This window comes from Mesoplodon densirostris, chromosome 4 (genome assembly GCF_025265405.1).
Source record: "Mesoplodon densirostris isolate mMesDen1 chromosome 4, mMesDen1 primary haplotype, whole genome shotgun sequence".
Lineage (NCBI taxonomy): Eukaryota > Metazoa > Chordata > Mammalia > Artiodactyla > Ziphiidae > Mesoplodon > Mesoplodon densirostris.
In genome coordinates, this window is record NC_082664.1 from 147,781,610 (window position 1) to 147,803,809 (window position 22,200).

The 22,200-nt window shown below is 41.2% G+C and overlaps 1 protein-coding gene across 1 annotated transcript in view; it reads right to left on the minus strand.

The window, feature by feature from the left end:
* IQGAP1 (IQ motif containing GTPase activating protein 1) overlaps nt 1–20,839 on the minus strand; it is a 106,337-nt gene extending 85,498 nt beyond the window's left edge. Inside the window, exons 1-2 of the mRNA XM_060097438.1 lie at nt 20,684–20,839; nt 18,780–18,879 (exon numbers count right to left, since the gene is read on the minus strand). Coding sequence (XP_059953421.1) covers nt 18,780–18,879; nt 20,684–20,738 — 155 coding nt within the window. The 5' untranslated portion in view covers nt 20,739–20,839. The remainder of the gene's footprint in view (nt 1–18,779; nt 18,880–20,683) is intronic.
* Nucleotides 20,840–22,200: the final 1,361 nt, after the last annotated feature.

Genomic DNA, 22,200 nt, shown 5'->3' on the forward strand with positions numbered 1-22,200 from the left:
TACCGCAAAAAAAAAACAAAAAACAAAAAAACTGCTGAATGACACAAACCGTCCTTTCTCTCTTGCTTGAGGACCACAGTCCTGGTCTCAATTACAGCCAAATAATAAAAGAAAAAGAAATTACCCTAAACTCTCATCGCCATCAATACTGAAATTCTCTTAACCACCACAGCTCCCACATTCCACACAACTTTTCACAAATTCAGCGGAACGATATTCCTGAGCATCTACTTTGTGAAAAGCACTGTGGAAGGAGCTGCTGTTGGACACCAACAAGTAGAAAAAGACGGTCTCACTAAAGAGACTGTCTAAAGAAGCACAAAAGAGTAAGACAAACATACATACAGTTATGCTGTCCCTTCTCTGCCATACAATTTCAGACTATACTGCAAAACTCAGCCATAAAATAATCTCTCCCTTAGATAAATTTTCACACATTAACTGTTTGCATCATTTCCTTGGCAATCTATATTGCCTTGTGACATTAGTTAGATCTTTCATCCTTCGATGCTGAGTAACTTTTCAAAAGGTTATACCCTGACTGTCCAATTAATCCATAAGTCCCCTAAGGGCAGGACTGGGTTATACTTTCACATCTTCTCCAGTTCTACCAGAGGGTCCTGAACAATGGAGGAGTTCAAAATTTTTTTACCTGTTTTATTGTATTGGAGGTGTTTTTCCCGAATTTTTTAGCCATGTCAGAAAAAAAAAGAGCAATGGAATATTATCAAGTCATTCAAAATAAAAATACCTTTTAATAAGAAGAAATGAAAATAAAAACTATTTTAAGTAACTTGAGAAAGCACTTAGGTTAGAACATAATCTTCCATTAACCGTTATACAGTCTATGCTTGAAAATCTGCAACATGGGTTTTCTCAAAGCAAGTTTTTGGGCAATTTTTTTGGAAACCTCTTATTGCTATAACGTTCTTCCTCATATTAAGCAGATTTCCATTGCCTAGTTCTGTTCCTCTGGTACCACATATGATAAATTGAACCCCTTTACCATTTTTCAGGAATTTAAAAATAATATCAGCAAAATATTAACAGTTGAATAAATTCCTATACTGGATGAGAGGTTGATCTTCTGAGATTCTATGATTCTATAGTCTCTCTAAATTTTTTTAATTTTTATTTATTTATTTATTTTAATTTATTTTATTTTGCGTTGGGTTTTCGTTGCTGCGCACGGGCTTTCTCCCTTGAGGTGAGTGGGGGCTACTCTTCTTTGCTGCGTGGAGGCTTCTCTTTGTGGTGGCTTCTCTTGTTGCGGAGCACAGGCTCTAGGAGCATGGGCTTCAGTAGTTGTGGCTCGTGGGCTAAGTAGTTGTGGCTCGTGGGCTCTAGAACGCAGACTCAGTACTTGTGGTGCACGGGCTTAGTTGCTCCGCAGCACATGGGATCTTCCCAGACCAGGGATCAAACCCATGTCCCCTGCATTGGCAGGCGGGTTCTTAACCACTGTGCCACCAGGGAAGTCTCAATATATTCTAAATCTTGTTTCCATATTAAATGATCTGTTCAATAATTCCTCATACATCATAATCTCTAGACCCTTTTTAATCCTGGACATGCTCATCCAACATGCTCTAGTCCTGGAGCAACAACCAAGTCTCAACTAGTGGACCAACACCCACTGCCTGGAGTGGTTCCTCAGGTAAGGATTCCGATCTATCAGCAGTGCCTGCCATGGGTGTGAAGGAAGCCCACCACATAACTATCATCCCTGCTCTAGACTAGCAAGGTCCCTCCAGAACTGAAAACCAACTTCAGGTAGCCTCTGATCAGTACAGAGGACAATGGAACCATTGTTTCCTTTGCTGCATATACCACATTTCTATTAGTGAGTTAATAAACATCTCAGATTTGTTTCATTTTGTTTTTTTCCCCACTAATCCTGTCCCTACTAACGCTACTTGTCTCTCTATCCTGCATTTAGACACTCCATTTTTTGAACCTCAATGCAGGATGACACATTTCTCACTATTAAATTTCATCATTAGATTCAAGGTATTTTTTTTTTTTTTTCTTTTTGCGGTATGTGGGCCTCTCACTGTTGTGGCCTCTCCCGTTGCGGAGCACAGGCTCCGGATGCGCAGGCCCAGCGGCCATGGCTCACGGGCCCAGCCGCTCCGCGGCATATGGGATCCTCCCAGACCGGGGCACGAACCCGTATCCCCTGCATTGGCAGGCGGACTCTTAACCACTTGCGCCACCAGGGAGGCCCAGATTCAAGGTATTTTGAAAGCAAAATCTTTCATGCAGTGTATTAACCATCCCAGCAACACAACTGAAGATTTGATCAACATACCACTGACGCATGCATAAGTCCCAACACAAATGTTTTACTTGTAACATGACCTACTGAGCTTTCTTTGAATTAAAGATCTAGCAGCTCCTTTTTCTGAGCTAAAATGTATGTAACATAAATCCACCATTTTTAACCTTTTTAAAGTAAGCAATTCAGTGGGTTTTAGTATATTCACAATGTTGTGCAACCACCATGACTATCTAATTCCAGAAAATTGTCACCACCCAAAAAGGAATCCTTTGCCCATTAAGCAGTCACTCACCATTTAGCAGCCCTTTTTGAAGATGATTTATTCAACTGGCTACAAATCTTAATTACATTACAGTCTAGTCCACATTTATCCAATCTGTCTGTGAAAGTATCACAAGACATACTTTCAAATGCCTTACTGAAATCTAGACATTACTGTTTTTCTGATTCACCAATCTGGTGACCCTGTCCAAAAGGCAATGATGTTACTGTGACAGGGCCTTTCTCAGGGAGTCCTGGTTGACTCTCAAGCATCCCTTCGTTTCTCACCATAAGCCATCTATTTGACAAAATACATGCTATGGAATTTTGCCAGAAATGAGTTCACTAGACTAGAATTTGTGATATCTTCTCCTTTTTAATAACTAGTACATTTTCAATCCTCCATTTTTAAAAAAAAACACACACTCTTGTTCTTCACAATGTCTTAAAGATCACTGGCGACAGTTCAGCAATTACACCTACCCAATTAATACAATAATGGCTTTAATTTAAGCTCTATCAACCAAGAACATGAGAACTTAATGGAGAAAGGAAAGAAACTACAGATAAAACATAAAACAGTTAATTTAAGAACTGACCATGAACAAGTCTCAAATTTTTAGCTGAAACAGTCCCACAGATTCAATATTCTGAGAGAGCTCCCAAACAAGTATACCCTGGAACACTAGTCCTAAGAAAGACAACCTGTGAGGAAAGAGTCGGATAGTAAACTAGGTTGGAGAAATATTGTTTACACTATCCTCTCCCTTGGAGATTCAGAATTTACAGCCCATGATAGTCTAGACAGTCCACCAGCTAAATAATCTATTTAACTTGGTTTAATCCAGTATTTCTGAAACAAATTTGACCACCAAAACCTTTCCTCCTTAATGAGAGGAAATTAATAGAATATGCCTCAAAAGTGGTTAAGAATCCACCTGCCAATGCAGGGGACATGGGTTTGAGCCCTGGTCTGGGAAGATCCCACATGCCATGGAGAACTAAGCCCATGCGTCACAACTACTGAGCCTGCACCCTAGGGCCTGCGAGCCACAACTACTGAAGCCCATGCACTTAGAGCCCATGGTCCGCAACAAGAGAAGCCACGCGATGAGAAGCCTGCACAATGCAAGGAAGAGTAGCCTCTGTTCACCGCAACTAGAGAAAGCCCGTGTGCAGCAATGAAAACCCAATGCAGCCAAAAATAAATAAATAAATTTATTTTTTAAAAAAATAGTGATACAGAAGTCACCTACACAGTTTTCAAAAGTTCTTCAAAACTATACTCTCCTTTAACACAAAGAATAAATTATTTTAGTTTGACAAGTCTATTCATCTCTTCACAGTATAAATGTCAAAGTTGTTCATCCAAAACCTGTTTTCTCAATGCCAACTTCATTACACTATTAATCTTTTAAAAATAATACAACTTGTTTGAAAGCAATCTGGGGACTTCCTTGGTGGTCCAGTGGGTAAGACTCCATACTCCCAATGCAGGGGGCCTGGGCTGGATCCCTGGTCAGGGAACTACATCCCGCATGCATGCCGCAACTGAGTCTGCATGCTGCAACTAAGAAGCCCACATGCCGCAACTAAAAAAAAAAAAAGAGATCCTGCATGCCTCAACGGAGATCCCGTGTGGTGCCACAGCTAAGGCCCAGGGCAGCCAAAAAAGGAAGGGAAGGAAGGGAAGGAAGGGAAGGAAGGGAAGGAAGGGAAGGAAGGGAAGGAAGGGAAGGAAGGGAGGGAGGGAGGGAGGGAGGGAGGGAGGGAGGAAGGAAGGAAGGAAGGAAGGAAGGAAGGGAGGGAGGGAGGGAGGAAGGGAGGGAGGGAGGGAGGGAGGAGGAAAGAACTCTGGAAACTTCTAGCTAATTTTTCTAAAAGGATATTTAAGCCATATGTTTTGAAAATCTCAGAAGTTGAAGCTGCCTTGTTCTGAAAAAAAAAATTAAAAATTAAATCTCAGTTCATAGACCAGAGAGTTTGGCAAATTCCAGAGTACATTTCATAAGAGAGCCATTGCTGGTGCTCAATATTTAAGATACTATCCAAACACCAACTAGAGAAAAAAAAATAAAGCAGGATTTCTACCTCACTCTTCACACCAAAATAAATTCCAAATGGATCAAAGGGTCAAATGTTAAAATTCTTTACAACCTAAAAATACTAGAAGAAAGCCTGGGGGAATGTTTTTGTATAATCTCAGTATAGGACTCTCTAAAAATGATACAAAGCCCAAAAGCTAAAAATAAAAGGAATAGAGACATAGATGTAGAGAAAGGACATGTGGACATAGGTGGGGAAGGGGAGGGTGGGATGAATTGGGAGATTAGGTTTGACATAAATACACTACCATGTGTAAAACAGATAGCTAGTGAGAACCTGCTGTACAGCACAGGGAGCTCAGCTTGGTGCTCTGTGACAACTTAGATAGGTGGGATGGGGGGGTGGGAGGGAGGTCCGAGAGAGGGGATATAGGTATACGTATAGCTGATTCACTTCATTGTACAGCAGAAACTAACACAACATTGTAAAGCAGTTATACTCCAATAAAATAAATAAATAAATAAAAATAAAAGATTAGTAAAATCAGATATGTTTTAAAATTCTAAATTATTTTAAACTCCTTAAAATCAAAAGACAAGTTGGAATAATTATTTACTACACATAAATCCAAAGGATCAATCTCCTCAGTATAAAAAGAGCTCTTACATCAGTAAGACCAATAACACAACAGGGAATGAGCAAAGGATTCTGCCAAAACAGTTGACAGAAAAGGAAATACAAATGGCTTTTAAACATATGTAAAGATGCTTGGCTTCACTCAGAGTAAGATAATATGAAAATGAAACTACAATTAAAATACCATTTTCACCTATGAAATTCATAAATATGAAAAAAAAAACTTATGATACTCTAGGTCAGTGAAATCATAGGGAAAGCAGCCCTCTCATGTATCATTGATGTACATAGAAACTGGTACAACCTCCAAAGAGAGCAAACTGACAATATTTATCAAAACTAAATGCAGATATTCCCATTAACTTAGAAATTCTACTTTTAGAAATTTATCCTACAATACTCACAAGTGCAAGATGACAGACATACAAAGTTGCTGACTACAACATTACTGATAAGAGAAAAAGCTGGGGGGGAACATCCACTGATGGGTTAAACCCATACACTGAAAAACCATGCAACTGTGAAAGAAAAAAAATGAAGCACTATAACATATTCACGTGGAATATGTTACAAGATGCAAAGCAGAATGTACAGTGCTATCACTTCTATACGAGGAAACAAAAGGGATTTGTATTTAGATGCACAGACTCTGGAAGGATATACAATCATAACAGTGGTTCCATCTGGGAAGATCTGGGTGGCTGGGAAACAGGACTAGGGAGACTTTTTTCTTTTTTTTTTTTTTTTTTTTTTTTTTTTTTTTACTGAATATCCTAGCAGAGCCTCTGAATTAAGTGTCATATCCATACATTACCTATTTTTAAATGATTAAGAAAAAGTTTTAAAAGTTGAGACCAAATCCACCTAAAACACATTTTTGTGGGTAATTCTCAAGTTTTTAAAGGAAAACCCCCAAAGTCAAGCCATTGTCTAGCACTACCTCTTCCAACTAGCAATGATTAAAAAGCACTGTCCAGGGGCCTCCCTGGTGGCGCAAGTGGTTGAGAGTCCGCCTGCCGATGCAGGGGATATGGGTTCGTGCCCCGGTCTGGGAGGATCCCATATGCCGCGGAGCGGCTGGGCCCGTGGGCCATGGCCGCTGAGCCTGCGCGTCCGGAGCCTGTGCTCCGCAACGGGAGAGGCCACAACAGTGAGAGGCCCGCATACCGCAAAAAAAAAAAAAAAAAAAAAAAGCACTGTCCAAAGTAATGACACAGTAATATGTCTTCAGGGCAGAAAAACATTTTGTTGTAATAGTCATGTAAGTGGTAAGTAACTTTTGTCTCCTTTTAGCTGTTTTAAAGGTCATCTGAGATGTATGTTATTTGTAATAAAATGACCTGCTATACCACAAGACTTTTTCTATTAAAAAAATTTTTTTTTCAGCCACGCCGTTCAGCTTGCGGGATCTTAGTTCCCCTATCAGGGATTAAGCCCAAATCCTCAGCAGTGAAAGCTTGGGGTCCTAACAACTGGACCACCAAGGAATTCCCTTAAATTTTATTTTTATATCATTTTTCTATTTTTAATGATCATAGGTATTTTTCCTTTTCAATTTTTCCTTTTCTAATTTTGCCTCATTCCCTCTTTTTACACTTCAGTTCCTCTGCTTCAATTTTAAAGGAAGACTAATTAATCCTATTCAAGAAAATATTCTTAGTTTTTTATGTTGCTGATTAATGACCCCTAGCAACTGGCTGATACTTTCTACCTTATGGATAAATACCTATCACAACAATAGTATTTCCTTCTACTACAAAAGTCTCCCAATTTTTCTTAAAGCCAGAGTTCTCTCAGTCCCAGTCCGCAGACATCTGCCCCAACAGAAGCCAAGCCCTGGGCTGGCAGCTGCCTCTCCAATGCTCCTTCTGCTTTTTGTTATGATTTCCAATGAGTCAACAGGAAGGTATTCAGAATAAGGAAGAAATAAAGGCCTTGAGGCAGGCCTTTCCTCCACCCACAACACCAAAAAATACAATTCTTGCCAAACAATCCAAGGCAATTTCCAATGCCACTCCTGTCTGCATGAGGTCACTACTGAAAAAACAAGCAATTGGGAAGAAGGAATGCCTTTCTAAGCTGAATCAAAAATAGGTGCCAGAAAGAAGAAAACCAACCAGGCACTCTCTAGTCTCCCCAGAGTCACTGTATGTAACCATATAACCTCTACTGCATCCATTTCCAACTCCAGGAGGCCTCTTAGTGAGCAGGAGTTAGGTCAAAAAAGTTAAATATACACATTTTTCACAGACCAGTTATGTTCCTAGACACCTATAAAAATCACTTAGATTTTATGTTTACTCTATTTCTTGTAAGCATTCATGCCCAAATTCTTCATCAATCAGTTAACTGTTACTTATTTATGTCTATCACTATCTTTAGCTCTGCAGTGAATAAGAAAAAGTGTAAGACAGAGTCCAACAATTTGTTAGACACAAAAATACATGAGACATGGGACTTCCCTGGTGGCACAGTGGTTGGGACTCTGCACTCCCAATGCAGGGTGCCCAGGTTTGATCCCTGGCCAGGGAACTAGATCCCACATGCCTCAACTAAGAGTTTGCATGCCGCAACTAAAGGAGCCCGCGTGCCGCAACTAAGACCCAGTGCAACCAAATAAATAATAAATAAATATTTTTTTTAAAATACATGAGACAAATCAGAGAACTGCCCTCATATAGGCAGAGTGGCAGGTAAAAGAGACTGCAATTAGAAGCAGGAAACAGCTCACATTCCCTCACCCACTTGACAGCTAGGCAATTGTTTAATGTCTGGGAACTAGGTGACTTAATTTTGGACTTAAATGCTGTCCCTTTAGTGCCTGTAGAGGTTGACAGCAGTAGTGATGGTGTCACACAGACCTGGGCTTGAATTCCACAGTTACATGACCTTGAAACACGTGACACTAACTCATTTTTTTCCTTCTTTAAAATAAAAATAATGCCTATCTCACCATAATGTTGTATATAAAGTACATCATCGTTCTGTTTAATTACTGGAAGATACTGTTGCTGTAGTTATTATTTTTATAAGCACAAGTAGTGCTGCAGTGACAGACTGATCCAGGGAAGAGCAAAGGCTTTGGAGTCTTTGCCAAGCCTGAAATCTGGATCTATGACTTAAGAGATGGGCGAGTCAACCTCTCTGAGCTTTGCTTTCTTTTCTGTTAAATGTAGATAAGAATAAGTACCTCATGGGACTTCAAGAATAGCTAATTAGACAATGCATATGAAGTGCTTAGCACAGTGTCCAGCACATGATAAGTGCTCAATAAATGTTACTGATGATGATGATGATGATGAAGGAGAAGAGAGGGGAAGGACACTGACCTTGGGTCAGACAGGTGATATTGTATATCATGATGTCCTTGTAAATCACAGGGTTGGTTTTTGGTTTTGGGGGTTTTGTTTTGTTTTGTTTTGCTTCCTCTTAGCTGGTGTAAAGGTATTTGAAGTATTGAGGTTTATATAATAAAATACCTTATTGAAAAATAATCCTTCCCAACGTACAATTATAAGAAAAAAATTTTTTAAACATTCAAACTTAAGCAAGTAGACTTTCTCTTCAACATAAACCATTAACCAGATCTTTCATTTATATGTTTAAGATTTTTAGATTCACACACTGTCAAAGCACAGGGATCAATGAGATTAGCAGAAGCTCTGTCAAAAGAAAAATCAAACAGCAGTCCTGATTTGATCAGGTAGGCAATGGGACCTCTGCATTCATGTGGCACTTCACTCAGCTTGCTCAAAGATATGGTCTCTAGGCAACCAAGTCCCAAATTAAACAAACAACACCAGTCATATGAATCACTTCCGGATGGTCTCACTTTGCCTACTAGCACTTTCTTACATAAATACTTCCTGTGAAAGGGTTTATTTAGCAGCCACAATTGGAAACAACCCTGAGTCCATCAAATACCACATGGCTTAAAAACGTTCAAAACAGGTCCTGCTACCAAAAGGTATCCCCACTGCTAAACTGTGAAACTGAAGGAATTATACAGAAATCAGAGACAGATCATCATGCAAAGCCAGAAAAATCACATTCCTAGAACAATGCCAACTCAGGCCCTCAAATATATTTTTACTGGTTTTTCAATTAGGAACATCAAAATATATAAACAATTGTTGCTTTGACATTTAAGACTAGAAGAAATATATGCTAGATTAGGTCAAACTAATGGTCCACTTAGCCCACCCAGACTTTCCTAACCTTGACTGGTGGACAATCCAGTTAACACAGATTTCCTATGGTGACATCCACTCCAAGACTTAATGAAAATAAGGGGAATTGGTAAAGTAAACAACTCTCTTGGCTACAAGCTCCTTTTTTCCACCTGAAAAGGATCCTATATGTGTCACACTATTCTTCATGAGCTAATCAGAAACCGTTTGATCTATTAACAAGAACAGAGAGGGAAAGGAGTTAATAGTCCAAACTGAAAATTGCAATAGGACAAAGCAATTACCATTAACAGAACCAAAGAGGAAAATCAAGTTAGTCAAACAGAAGATATATATGTAGGACACATATCTAGAAAGCTGACTTAAACGAAACGAAGATCAGCCATAAAACACTGCAGGTCTTCCCTGGTGGCGCAGTGGTTGAGAGTCCGCCTGTCGATGCAGGGGACGCGGGTTCGTGGATCCCACATGCTGCGGAGCGGCTGGGCCCGTGAGCCATCGCCGCTGAGCCTGCGCATCCAGAGCCTGTGCTCCGCAACGGGAGAGGCCACAACAGTGAGAGGCCTGCGTACCGCAAAAAAATTAAAAAACACTGTGCAGATCTAACCTACCAACAGGCACCCCCAAGACAGAACTACTGAATTAGAACCAATTATTAAAGATATAACAATTTCCTAGAGCTAAAATAAACAAACAAAAAAGATATGTCTAAAAATAAATAAAAGTCAAGCAGTATTAAAAATCCCTTAAAAAAAAAGATACAAGTCAAGAAGAGTCTTCACAGTACAGGCTAAATTACTAAGCCGGTATCAACTCTAATATGTAACATGGGGAAACTTTAAGAAATAAGAATTTTTACAAGTTTCAAATTGTGAAAAAGTATTATAAAAATGTTACTTTTCCTGGAAGTAAAAATCAAGCTAGTTTCAAATGTTGTTTCTCATTAATAAGTACAAGAAAATGAAGTCACACATTTCTTCAAGAAAAATGAAGGGAATTCCCCGGTGGGCCAGTGCTTAGGACTCTAAGCTTTAAGAGTGCTTTAAGTGCTTTCATTGCCATGGGACCAGGTTCAATCCCTGGTCCGGGAACTAAGATCCCACAGGCTTCGTGGTACAGCACTCCCTACCCCGCCACCCAAAAAGAAATACAGTTCACCATAAAAGAATAAAAAGTCTAGAAACAGAACTTTATGTAATTTAATATTTGACATACTAGATGTCAGTTGCTAACAGGTAGTAAAAGATTATTTTTAAGTAATATCAGAATAATTTAGAAACACCATGAAATTTAAAGACTTAGATGTTTAAAAAATTAAATAACTATATCATAGGAAAGTTAACAGAATATAAAACTTCAAATTTTAGCAAGGCCTTACAGAAATTAAACTATCTAAATAGAAAAAATTACCAAGAGAAAGATTAACACTTAAACTGCATAAAATTTAAAACTTCCATACAGTGAAAGAATAAAATGGAAAATCAAGAGAAAATGTTTGTAGCAATACCACAGGTTGACACCCATATTATAAGAGAGCTCACAAAAGTCAACATCATGACCCTAGAAGACAGACAAACGTCATCAACAACTTGCATAAAATAAAGATGGTAAAGAAATATATGGGAAAATGTTTACTCTTTCCAGAAATCAAAGCAATACAACTTTTGGAATAAGCCTAAATAAATTATGGACATTATGTATCCATTGAAAATAGTAATTAATATGACAATACAGCAATTTAAAAATCTAAATTCGTGATCATCGTTATCTAAAAATTATATACGCAGTTTTTCCTTTTTCTTAATCCATTCCTTTTTTATTATAAAATTCATGATCATCGTAAAAAGCATTTTAAATATACAGAAAAGCATTAAGTAAAAAGGAAAAGTCTTCTCATACCCTCCAATCCCTAGAGGTATCCTCTGTTTCTGGTGTTTCCCTTCAGACAACAGCTTAAGTATGAAGTGAAAAAACTAAGAGCTACCAACATTTAGAACCTTGAAAATGCCCAGAAAATTCCCCAGAAAAGTTTATGAATGCCTCTTCATCTTCATATTAAATCTGCTTTTGCCCCAAGGACCAGGATAACGAATACATTTATCAAGTGCCTAGTGCCAGGCACTTAGCCCTCACAGCGACTCCCTAAGATGCACAGTATCTCCATTCTGTAAAGTACAAGCTTAGGCTCTACTCCCTAAGGTTAAGTAACTTGCAAAACCAGAATCAGAACTTACACCTGCCAAAACTGAAAGTCCTCGTTCTTTTCACTTTGCGTATCTCAACAGTCAAGATTTTCAATGACGTTTTATTCAGGCTTTTAAAATTTGTTTGACTTCATTATAAGTGTTATGAGATTACAGTAATACGACTTTTCTTAGTTATCACAGCAGCTACTAACTAGTTGACTGCCTAATATATACCAGAAACTGCCCACCTTTCTCAACTGTAAATTTTGCTAAGTGTCTCAGCTACACTGTAGAGTCGCTTTTCCTGGCTGCTAGGAACACATCCCCCCATTTGTAACATTGTAATAATATGAAAAAGCACTCTTGGTTTGAATCACTTTTAAAGACAACCCACTTCTTACCATAGAGTCTGTCCAAGGCAGTTGCACTAAGTTTCACAAAAAAGAGATTTTCTATTATTCAACATAGTTTTGGAAGTCCTAGCCACAGCAATCAAAGAAGAAAAAGAAATACAAGGAACACAATTGGAAAAGAAGAAGCAAAACTGTCACTGTTTGCAGATGACATGATACTATACATAGAGAATCCTAAAGATGCCACCAGAAAACTACTAGAGCTAATCAATGAATTTGGTAAAGTTGCAGGATACAAAATTAATGCACAGAAATCTCTTGCATTCCTATACACTAAGGATGAAAAATCTGAAAGAAAAATTAAGGAAACACTCCCATTTGCCATTGCAACAAAAAGAATAAAATACCTAGGAATAAACCTACCTAGGGAGACAAAAGACCTGTATGCAGAAAACTATAATAAGACACTGATGAAAGAAATTAAAGATGATACCAACAGATGGAGAGATATGCCATGTTCCTGGAAGAATCAATATTGTGAAAATGACTATACTACCCAAAGCAATCTACAGATTCAATGCAATCCCTATCAAATTACCAGTGGCATTTTTTACAGTACTAGAACAAAATATCTTAAAATTTGTACGGAGACACAAAAGACCCTGAATAGCCAAAGCAGTCTTGAGGGAAAAAAACAGAGCTGGAGGAATCAGACTCCCTGACTTCAGACTATACTACAAAGCTACAGTAATCAAGACAATATGGTACTGGCACAAAAACAGAAATATAGATCAATGGAACAAGATAGAAAGCCCAGAGAAAACCCACACACCTATGGCCAACTAATCTATGACAAAGGAGGCAAAGATATACAATGGAGAAAAGACGGTCTCTTCAATAAGTGGTGCTGCGAAAACTGGACAGCTACATGTAAAAGAATGAAATTAGAACACTCCCTAACACCATGCACAAAAATAAACTCAAAATGGATTAGAGACCTAAATGTAAGACCAGACACCAGAAAACTCTTAGAGGAAAACATAGACAGAACACTCTGACATAAATCACAGCAAGATCTTTTTTGATCCACTTCTTAGAGTAATGGAAATAAAAACAAAAATAAACAAATGGAACCTAATGAAACTTAAAAGCTTTTGCACAGCAAAGGAAACCATAAACAAGACAAAAAGACAACCCTCAGAATGGGAGAAAATATTTGCAAACGAATCAACGGACAAAGGATTAATCTCCAAAATATATAAACAGCTCATGAAGCTCAATATTAAAAAAACAAACAACCCAATCGAAAAATGGGCAGAAGACCTAAATAGACATTTCTCCAAAGAAGACATACAGATGGCCGAAAAGCACATGAAAAGCTGCTCAACATCACTAATTATTAGAGAGATGCAAATCAATGAGGTATACAACGAGGTATCACCTCACACCAGTTAGAATGGGCATCATCAGAAAATCTACAAACAACAAATGCTGGAGAGGGTGTGGAGAAAAGGGAACCCTCTTGCATTGTTGGTGGGAATGTAAATTGATACAGCCACTATGGAGAACAGTATGGAGGTTCCTTAAAAAACTAAAAATAGAACTACAATACGACCCAGCAGTAGTGGGATCACTACTGGGCATATACCCAGAGAAAACCATAATTCAAAAAGACACATGCACCCCAATGTTCATTGCAGCACTATTTACAATAGCCATGAAGCAACCTAAATGCCCATCGACAGACGAATGGATAAAGATAAATGGATAAAGAAGATGTGGTACAGATATACAATGGAATATACCTCAACCATAAGAAGGAATGAAATTCGGTCATTTGTAGAGACGTGGCTGGATCTAGAGACTGTCATACAGAGTGAAGTAAGTCAGAAAGAGAAAAACAAATATCGTATATTAATGCATATATGTGGAACCCAGAAAAATGGTACAGATGAACCCGTTTGCAGGACAGAAATTGAGACACAGATGTAGAGAACAAACGTATGGACACCAAGGGGGGAAAGCGGCAGGGGGTGGTGGTGGTGGTGGTGTGATGAATTGGGAGATTGGGATTGACATGTATACACTGATGTGTATAAAATGGATGACTATAAGAACCTGCTGTTTAAAAAAATAAAATAAAGTTCAAAAATTAAAAAAAAAGAGATTTTCATCTATGTCACCATTTTACGAGTTAAGAATAAATCCCACCCCATACTTCTCCTTGATAATCATAAATACATGAATGTATCCAGCTTGTAGTCCCAAAGTACCATTAAAAAGCTACGTTTTTTGTGGCCCCTTAATCATACTGGGTCTCATGAAGCGATTAGTTTTTTCATCTGCAAAAGGAAAGCTTGGGTCAATCTAAAAATGATTCTCCTCAATATCTTACTGATATTCCTTCATTTGAGAATTCTAGAAGCTAGTGGGCAAGCTTCTAGTTAAACGTCTTTAATTTCTCTTTTCATGATCACAGTGTGCCAGCCTAATATATCCAGATGTTACTGGAATTCTGATTCCACTTAGAGGAGAGGAGATCTGATGAGCCCATCCTGGAAAATGTTCGATGCCAACAACAAAGGCATACGCACAAAAGAGAATTTGTTCTCAAGAGCTGATTTCTTTCCAAGATACTTTTTCAATTCCCCTAAATTACAGAAGGCAAAGTGCCTCTACTTAGTGTTAAGCTCTTGTTAACATCACATGGTTTTTGACAGTCTCCAGCCAGCCACAGCCTTCACTTTCCACCCCTTGTGGGGGGAGGGGTGTGCCCTGCTCTGTGAGCTGGGGTATGGACACTGAGCAGGAGGAAGGTGGCCCATGACAGGCTCACAAGGACATACCAGCAAGCCTCTGAAAGAAGGATTCCTAAATTGTTAAACTCGGGGAGTGCTGGAATTAACCTTCCTCCTGTGACCTTTAACCTAACTCAATTTTCTCCCATTTCTAGGACTACTCATACATTCTCCTCCTCTGCAGACTGCCCTCTTCTGCCCTGCCTGTTATGTTCTCTTCTTGGTTCTTTTCACCTGAACCTTCTAATCTTTCTTTTTTTCTTTTCTCTCTTTCTCTCTTTATTTATTTACTTATTTATTTATTTTTGGCTGTGTTGGTTCTTTGTTGCTGCTCCTGGGCTTTCTCTAGTTGCAGCAAGCAGGGGCTACTCTTCATTGCAGTGCGCGGGCCTCTCACTGCAGTGGCTTCTCTTGTTGGGGAGCACGGGCTCTAGATGCGCGGGCTTCAGTAGTTGTGGCTTGCGGGCTCTAGAGCACAGGCTCAGTAGTTGTGGTGCATGGGCTCAGTTGTTCCACAGCATGTGGGATCTTCCCGGACCAGGGCTCGAACCCGTGTCCTCTGCACTGGCAGGAGGATTCTTAACCACTGCACCACCAGAGAAGTCCCTGATCTATTACTTCTTCCTGTCCAAGACCTGAGCACCTACCATATCTCACATATTTAAACCTCACCTCTCTCAATTGAGTGAAAATGCTATTTACCTCTACTATACAACTGCTCCTTAGCAAAAACAAACGTAAAGTCCAATCAGAACAGGCAAAAGGATAAAACTAAACCCACATTTAAGCATAAATACATAATTTAAGATGTCTTGCTTTATAAAGTCCTTGGTCTGCTCTGCAGCCCTTAGCATAAAACCCTGAATCCTTAGATGATATTTCATTAGACCAATAACTTAATTTCCATATTTAAACTACTCTCCAAACAATAAAGAAAAGCAGAATCTCTATATTTTCTATTTTGCAAGCATTCCCAAAGTGCATACTTTTATAGAATCACTCCTAAATTTTCCCGCTTAACCTCTTAGGGAAACAGAAATTCACAACACGTTCTCATTTCTCTACATACACTCTTACTTATACTCCCTGTCTGCACACATTTATATGCTCTCCCTCTCTACACACTCTCCTCTCTTCCCACAAAAGAGCTGTTACAGGTACAGGAGAAAATGGAGTGCCCTCGGATACACAATGGGGCCACTGTGCTATAAGGTGGAGCTTTTAGTGGGAGGAGTAGCAGTATTATAAATAGAACTAAAGAGGGGAACCTTTTCTCCCTTGGATCTCTGCGATCTTTCTTCCTGGCCTTGGAGTGGGTGTAAATTCCAGACCTTGGGACTCCTCCAACTTGGGAGGGGTGGAGGTTATGAAGGAAACAGGATGGGGCCAATCCAAAAAGGCAAAATGGACTTGTGCTAGAGGGTAAAGAGGGGCCTCAGTAGCACACAAGGTACAACCCAGCTCACCAGGGTAGAAGACACAACTGGGAGCTGAAGTTGCAGCTAATAAGGAAGAGCATGTGATTTGTCTGCGGTGCACCTTGAACACTTTTTAGGGGTGGCAGCAGCCACATCAGGTGGCCAGGAGGGACCCCGGTCTTCTTTTTTCAGTATGACATTCCCGGGCTTCTTTTCCTAGCCCTCTCTAGTTGTAAAGTCTAAATAGGTGCTTCCAAAGTTGATTTTCTAATCAAAGCTTTAAACAAAAACAAACAAAAAAATCACTGCATCCAGATTTTATATGATTGCCTCCATAAAATAAACCAGGCACATTTCCTCGATGCGAGGCCAAAGCGCAGAGTGTAGTAGGACAATATGCCGCTACTATGCTCTCCCTTATAACCAAAAGCATGGAAAATAAAGACTATCACAAATGTCTCACTGCCTTAGTCACTTCCTAAGTATGCACAAGCACCCAACTAAAAAACGTCCCAGGGGATCATGGTCCCTGGATGGATTTTAAAGGAAATGGGATATTCTTCTATTCTGGGGAAAAAACACCTGACAGAAAAGAATATGCTCTGGAGTAGACGGAAATGAAGTGCTCTTGTAGTGCAGTGCTTGAAGAAGGAAATGTGATAAAGGACATCATCCTATCCAGGCTATCATAACCTAGCATAAGGTAGAGTTCTAAAATGTTTTCAATCTCATTTCTCTACTCGGGGGGACCATCAGAACCGCTAGAAGCATTTAAAATATACAGGTATCTGGACCTTCCAGCCTAGATCTACTGAACCAGAATCTCTGTGGTAAGGCCCAGATAGCCTTTTTTTTTTTTTTTAAAGTTCCCCAGATGATTCTAATGCACACACCTGGTTAAAAACCATCGTATAAAATGCTGAAAACTATTCTTCAATCAAGAAAACTACAAGTAGACCGTGGACACTCAGGCCTCAGTTTCCTCACTGAAATGAGATGGTTGAACTAGATTAATAGTGGAACTGGGGAATTCCCTGGCGGCCCACTGGTTAGGACTCTGTGCTTTCACTGCCGAGGGCATGGGCTTGATCTCTGGTCATGGAACTAAGATCCCACAAGCCGCGTGGAGTGGCCAAATTAAAAATAATCATAATCATAATAATAACAGTGAAACTGCATTAGTGGTAGCAAGGGGATGTTAGCCAAGATACCCTCTTTAAAAAAGGGAATTTTACTGCGGAAACCCAATATTAAAAGCAGGAAAGCTTTTGACAGGGGAAGGAAGATAGGTTGAAGCCCTTTTCTCTCACCCCTAGGTCACCCCAACAAAGACACCAAGACTTCACAGAGCCCAAGATGGTCTCTCACACCAGCTACAGCTTTTAAATTGTTTACCTTCCAAAACTAGATCTAGTCCATAATTTAAGTAGCAGAGGACTTAATATTTTTGTTCACGGGATCCTTACAAACTTTGTATGAGAAACATCCCCCTTTCTACTAACACATTCACCTCCTTCGGTCTAACCTTCCACTTAGAAAAACAAGTGTTATTACCATTCTCTCCCCCTAAATCATCACTAATCCCCTCACAAACCTCTCCCAGTCTAATGGAAGGGCTTTAAGCTCAGAAAAGAAGCCCGGATTCAAGAAGATGCACCAAATGCATGTTAGTGGTAGCCCCAGGAATGGAAAGGAGAATGGGACCAGGGAGGTGCACAAACGGGACTCCAACTGTGTCTTTTGAGAGAAAAGGGAAAAAATCGGAAGGGCTAACATTTGCTAGTTTGGAATACATGGATGTTTATTGTATTGTTCTCTGGACTTTCCTGTAGCGTTTAAGATTTTCAAAACTAAAAAGACAAAACAAGACAAAAAACACTCTTGTTTATTAGCACCATTTGAAACATCCTTGATCTTCATTAGACTTTAACCACAAAATCTCTCATTATCCCTTGCTGGCCTTTTCCACCAAAGCTCACTTATAGGATACATGATCTGTAATTACATCTATCTACCCTGGGACTTTGCAAAACAACACAAGCACCAGAACAAAAGCAATGAACTACTGATAGCAAATCGACACTCTAAGAATAAGACCACAAGGTCTTGGAGCATCTAAAAAATGAAAACAGCAGTTGTACATTCACTTCACAAAGAATGCAGAGGACGCTGCCTTTGGTAAACAGACTTTGAATATTGCCGAATGGATGGATCCATACCCAGAGTACTACCAAGAGGAGAATGGACCCAATTCATATATAAATCAAAACCAGTGAAGAACCGGTGAAACATTAAGGCCAAAAACTTCAAACCTTAAAATTGCTTTTCTTCACCATAGCTGGTTGTGCCCAAAACATGCACCATAAGCATAAAACTGAACAACACAAATCTGGAAATTTTTCAGTATGCGTAGGTGCCCATCAGACTGTTTCATGATGAACTGCCATCAAGGCTACTTGCTCCCATGAAAAAAATATCCTACCTGTACTTACTTATTCCTTCAAACTACCTGCCTCTCACAGTCACACCTACAACATACTCAGAGATCTTTATCTTTGTTGACACCAGATCAGCTCCCTTCTCCCAATCTTCTCTCCAGCCAACCTTTACCTCTTTGCTTCTTCCAAATGACAAAGGTACTCATAAGCCACATTCTGACGTCTCCTTTCATCCATCTCCTCTGCAGTAAGTCTCTCATTATCCAGGACCGCTAAAACATGAAAGAAAGAATGTAAGCACAGGAATCTGTACCCTTCCTGAGCGATAAAAGAATGCCATAGCATCAAATTCCTGCTAGTCACCTAGAGAGTCAGGGTAACATGTGGACAGCTGGCGGTACTATCAATACAATGACTTTCCTAAGACAGGAACCATGGGGTTTCAACTATATTCATCCTAATCTTTGTTTAAAAGTACAATACTACGAACATGTACTAAATTTCAGTGTGACTTGAAAAATACTGACTTGAGATTCTGGTCCAAATTTGTGCTGGTCTATCTGCCAGACTCTCTCTAAATCCAGAGCTGTTCATGGTCTTTTTTTCCCCACGCTTTTATGAATCACTAAAGCCAGCAGTCATTGAGAACTAAGTGGCAGTAATTGTACTATGCATTTTACATGCATTCTTTCATGGAAGTCCCACAACAATCCTGTGATTATCACTCCTGTTTTACAAATGAGGAAGCTGAGGCTGGTTGACCTTTGCCCCAGGGCTAATAAATAAATGGTGGGGTCTGGATTCAAACCCAGGCAGTCTGTCTCAAGAGCCTATAAGATTAACTTCAAAGCAATCTGCTTCCTTTAGTGGGCACCCAGGATATGGAATAAATTCCTAACTCCTGGAGTTGGCATTCAATGCCTTTCCCAACTTAGCCCCAACTACTTTTGGTAACTCTTCTCCCTCTCCCTCCTCCCCCTCCCACACTGTGCACTCCACACCACTCAGCTCCCAACACACACACAGTGCTCTTCTACTCTTCAATACCTTAGTTCCTGCTCTTCTCTCCACGTCCTGTCTCTTGCCCCACCCTGCCCTGTCAAACTACACAGCATCCTGCAAGGCTCTGATCAAAGGTCCTATCTGTGTTCCTACTGCCTTCCCCAAGCCCCTACTCCTCACCCACATTACTGTTTAAGCCGAGTTAGTTCACATGGCATCTTTATTTCTATCCCTCCTTATTATCATTAGATAATACACCTGCCCGCCTCTCTGATTAAAACGTTCTTTGAAAGCGGACCTGCTCTTACTAATCTTTAATGTCACAAACGTGACACAATACCTCGCATGTAACTGTTGAGTGAAATTATCCTAAAACATAACATTATTCGCAAGAATATAAAATAAAATGGAAAACCTCAAGACTCTAAAGGACTCTCCTTTGGCCAGTGGTAACTATCCCGCCTGCAGTTCAGTGATGTCCCAGGACAGGGACAGAAAATGAGGTTCGGAAAATGAGGAAGTCAGAGGTTTGGGGTTTTTTTTGTTTGTTTGTTTTTTCACTTTTGAGATCCTGACGAGGGAACTAAGACCGAGAAAGCTGAAGTGACTTGTCCAGGGCCGCACCTCTCAGCTAGCCTGGGGCCGGGGAGGTCTGGACCCTGGGTCTACCTCGCAGGCAGCACTCGGGCAGCACCTTCCCAGGAAGCCCGAGCAGAGCCCGCGTCTCGGGTCTCCGGTCCCCGGGACACGCCCTGCACCGTCCTCCTGCCACCTCACCCTAGGCCGTCTCCCCAATCTCGGTCGAGCTGGGAGTCGGGAGGCGCTGGATGGGGCCCTCCAGCCGCCGCGTCCGGGACAAGGCGGGGAGGCCGCCTGGGTTCTCCCCGCCGCCTCGGAGACAGAGAGGGCGCGGGCTGCGGGCCTCAGCGCCCGCCAAATCGCCGCACCGGCTCTTCCGGGTCCGCGCGGCCCACAGCCGCCCTGCCCCACCCGCCCGGCGAGCCCCCGGGAAAACGGCGCCTCAGAGGCAGCGAGCCCGCCCCGAGACCCCAGCGCCGCGGAGCCCACACTCACAGCCATAGTGTGGCCGAGCCACACCCAGTCCGTCAACCTCGTCCGCTGCGGACATGGCGGCCGAGCCCGGGTCTCAGCTCAGGAAGCCGCAAAACCTTGGAAGCGCGGGCGGCGGCTGCCACAGCTCCTGCAGACTGCTCGAGCTGCCCCGGTCCCTGTGGCCCCGCCCCGCGCCGCAGGCCCCACCCTCAGACCCCACCCCAGCGGCCCCGCCCTGCCGCGCCGACCTAAGCGGACGGAAGGAGGCGGGGCCTGGGCCTCCCGACCCCGCCCCTAGCCCCGCCCTGCGCCCGCAACGCCCTCAGGAGGCGGAAGAAGGAAGGCGGAGCCGGCCCGCCAGTTGTACTCGCTGTCAGCGCCGCCCGACGGCGAGACCCGCCCCGGTCCTGGATCCTTTCCCTAGCCGGCGGCCGTCCCATCCGCACCTCTTGCGAAAGACCGCCAGTGTCCGTAGCTTGAAATAAAAAACGTGGGCACTTTACCTTCCCCTGCCTGCCTAGCCAAACTCTTCTGCACCAAAGGGCTCAAGGAAGGCTCAAGGAAGTGGCCCAGTGTGTTCTTGGGGACACATGCAGGACCCAAACTCCCGTAAGGGGCCGCACAGCCTGGCAGTCTGGACTCAGCCTTCTCCCAGATCCGCCAGCAGTCGCCAGAGTTGAACTGCTTAACCCCTCTAGCATTTGAGAAGTGGATATGCTAAAGCAGGAGAATTGTGTTTGTCCAAACTTCCTTCCCTTAGATTCCTTGCCACTATTCTTTGCAAGTTCTTCTTTTTAGAGGACTCTTTGCCCCTTTTAGGGATGCGTCTTCCCCTTGCAACTTGTGGCCTGCCCTTAAAATATTGGTACTCAATGGAATTCTGTCCTCAGCCGTCTTCTGTTTTTTCTTTGCCCACTCTTTCTGAATAATTTTATCCACACTCACCTTAAACTGCTGAAGAGCCCTAAATATATATCTCAGACCAGACTTTCTAGAAGCCCCAACTCATTATTTTCAGCTGTGTAATGGACATTTTAAACCTGTGAATTCCGCAGACACATTAAAGTTAACGTGTCGAACACTGACCCTGTTCCCGTTTTTATATAGTGCTCAGTTCGCAGTTGGGACACACTAGGCTCCTTGCCTCATGGCCTACATGCAATCGGTATTATTACTGAAGTGTCTAGCTTTTGTGTCTGTCTCCACTGTGATTACATCATCTCCGTTCTCCCTTCTGCCAACCAACTCCCCACAGTCACCCGCATGTTCTTTCTAAAGTGCAAATACGGTCGTGTTCTTCCTTTTCAAAGTCTTTTCCTAATATTTCCTTCAGGATATGGTCCACATTCCTTACCATGCCAAATAAGCCACTTCACAACCTGACTCCAGGCTGTTTGCTCTAGCAATTTTCAGTTTATCCATTCTTCCTTCAAAATAGTAAAGTGAAATACTTGAAAACCTGTAAAAACAAAACACCCCCATTAAAAAATGGTCAAAGATTTAATTTGTTACAAATTCAGAAATTAGTTCTTTCTTAA